The sequence below is a fragment of the Propithecus coquereli genome, unplaced genomic scaffold (assembly GCF_000956105.1).
Source record: "Propithecus coquereli isolate 6110/MARCELLA unplaced genomic scaffold, Pcoq_1.0 Scaffold39, whole genome shotgun sequence".
In the NCBI taxonomy this organism is placed as follows: Eukaryota; Metazoa; Chordata; class Mammalia; order Primates; family Indriidae; genus Propithecus; species Propithecus coquereli.
The window spans coordinates 7,556,068-7,558,385 of record NW_012149618.1 but is presented as its reverse complement, the minus strand read 5'-3'; the positions used below and the strand labels follow the sequence as shown (position 1 = coordinate 7,558,385).

Sequence of the window (2,318 nt, the reverse complement as noted above, 5' to 3'; positions counted from 1 at the left end):
AGATATACTTACCCTGAACTGTCCATATAATGATATCATGGAAAAGAAAAGAACAACAGCCAGAGGACCCCAAAAGTCAGGATTGTCTCTCACCACTTGTCTGTTAAAACCAAGTGATGGCATTGGCATCAAAACACATCGGATTTTGTAGTAAATATCCTTTAGATCGATATCCAATTCTTCCCTATAATTTTAAAATAAAAATTCTCAAAATGCACACACTTCTGAACTAAGATGGTTGCAAAAGAATTTAAGAAAAATTTAAATAAGACAGTATAAGTCAACAAAACATTTGAAGTACCATATTTCACTAATTCCAAGATGTACATTTTCAACAGTTCACTTTCTCCTTTTTTTTCTTTTTTTTTCATGTCAGACAGGTTAACGTGCCGACCTCGTAACAAGGACTGAGGGAAGCACATCTCATGCACGTGTGTGAAAATCCAATCATCATGCTTATGAACTACAAAAGGATCAAGATTTCACTTTCTCTAAAGTTGGGATACCTCTCACAATCACTGGTGTCTTACAATTGTTAGCCTGGAGTGAAGCCAAGTGCTTCTAATATCTGTGTTTCCTTTTGCCAGTCTCCAGGAGGTACTATCAATATAAGACAACTTGAAATAAAATTTTCGGTTTGAGATTTTTTGGGACCATACTGACAATTCAGACCACAAACCTATGTGAGAACTGGTGTGGGGTTTACATTCTCAGGGGAAATCCTTTCTTCCAACACCCTTCCCAGTGCCAAACTGAAGCAAACTTCCTTGCTGTCTCTTCCTGTGTGGTGGGTTATTTCTCCTTTATATTTGAAATAAAGAGATTACCCGTTAATGTCTCAGCTTTATGCTGTCTTATGTACTTTTCATTTAAATTAATATGTAAAATAACTTCATCTTATAATCCACAGTGTCTTAGATTTGATGAAATATGGTATTAACATTAAGAAACATAGGATGCTTTAGCACTTAATCTACCAATAATTAATACAAAGAATAACCTGGAAATGTCTCGATTTTACAAAGCTATAGGTTCTTCTTTCCAAAATTGTTAATTCCTTTGCTTCCCCCACCCTAGATGATAATTATAAAATTTCAAGTACTATGAAGAAAGTGAAAGTCTCTTTATACTCCTCCTCCCAATGGCAGCTATAGAATTTCTATTTTGGAGAGATTTTGAGGTGGTACTCTTTGTGGAAATCTTACTTGCTCTTAAACCTGAATTTCAACAGCAAGCACTCAAGAGCCCTGCTTTTTTAGATCTCGTGATTACTTGAGATAGATGACAGGCTCAGGTAAGCTCTAACAGTTTGGAGTATACTGTATTTGTGTGTAAGTGTGAGATATAGGATTATCATTCTTTTAACTTTTGCCATTCAACAGGTTAAAAAATATTCTCTCATTATTATTTCAGTTTTTTAAATTACTCATAATTGTAAATTGGTATGGCTTTTGACCAAAAAGTTTAAGGTTTTCCACATCTGTCTTTACATAAAAAAGAGAATATAACCATTCCCTAGACTTAGCTCTAAAAACCAAAAAATACATTTTATTATTTTTACATACAAGAGTGGCTTGTTATCTTCAGGATCATCATCTTCAACTTCCAAAAGCCAGCCATACCCTCTTTGTCTCAGAAACGTAGTAGCTGTAGATTCTTTGATAAAATCTCCACCAAGGTTTAATTTGACATCTGGGGATGCTATCGAACCACTGAGATCTTAGGAGAAAAGAGGACAAAACGGTAAACCAAGGCAAAAATGTGTGAATCTCAACCAAAGTGAGCATCTGTTTAACTAAAATAATTACCATTGGAACATCTGTTATTGTATGTAATCTTCAAATTTCGTAGTTGACAGATATGTAAAAACCATCTTTTATTTTATGAGAAGAAAATAAAAGATGAAGGTGGTGGAAAGATACATAAAAAGTTTCACAGCTAATTAGCTAGACTGGTACCAGAATCTAGACTTACCACAGCAACTCTTTAAAATTTAATTGGAAGATACATAGAAAATATATTACATGATATCATTTTAGATTCCTTCATTATTATATACATTATGTACTTCAGAACAAACTAATTGTACAAATTCTTTTTAGAGGCATTTCATATGTATGTGTGTATATATATATACACACACACACACACTAATAGACATAATTTATTTGCTAATGGAAAACTGTAGACAAACTTTCTCTATTTGTTCATGTATTTATTCATACATTCTTTCATTTGCATGATCAAATATCTATGCTAAGTGCTTCATATAGTAATGCTTGGTTCTAGATAAATCTGATAAGAGTTCCCTATTTCAG

At 33.2% G+C, this 2,318-nt stretch overlaps 1 protein-coding gene across 1 annotated transcript in view; it reads right to left on the bottom strand.

Annotated features, from left to right (window-relative positions):
• YIPF4 (Yip1 domain family, member 4) overlaps positions 1–2,318 on the bottom strand; it is an 83,309-nt gene that overhangs the window by 71,086 nt on the left and 9,905 nt on the right. The window contains exons 2-3 of the mRNA XM_012652422.1: positions 1,566–1,719; positions 13–184 (exon numbers count right to left, since the gene is read on the bottom strand). Of these exons, the coding sequence (XP_012507876.1) occupies positions 13–184; positions 1,566–1,719 (326 nt within the window). The remainder of the gene's footprint in view (positions 1–12; positions 185–1,565; positions 1,720–2,318) is intronic.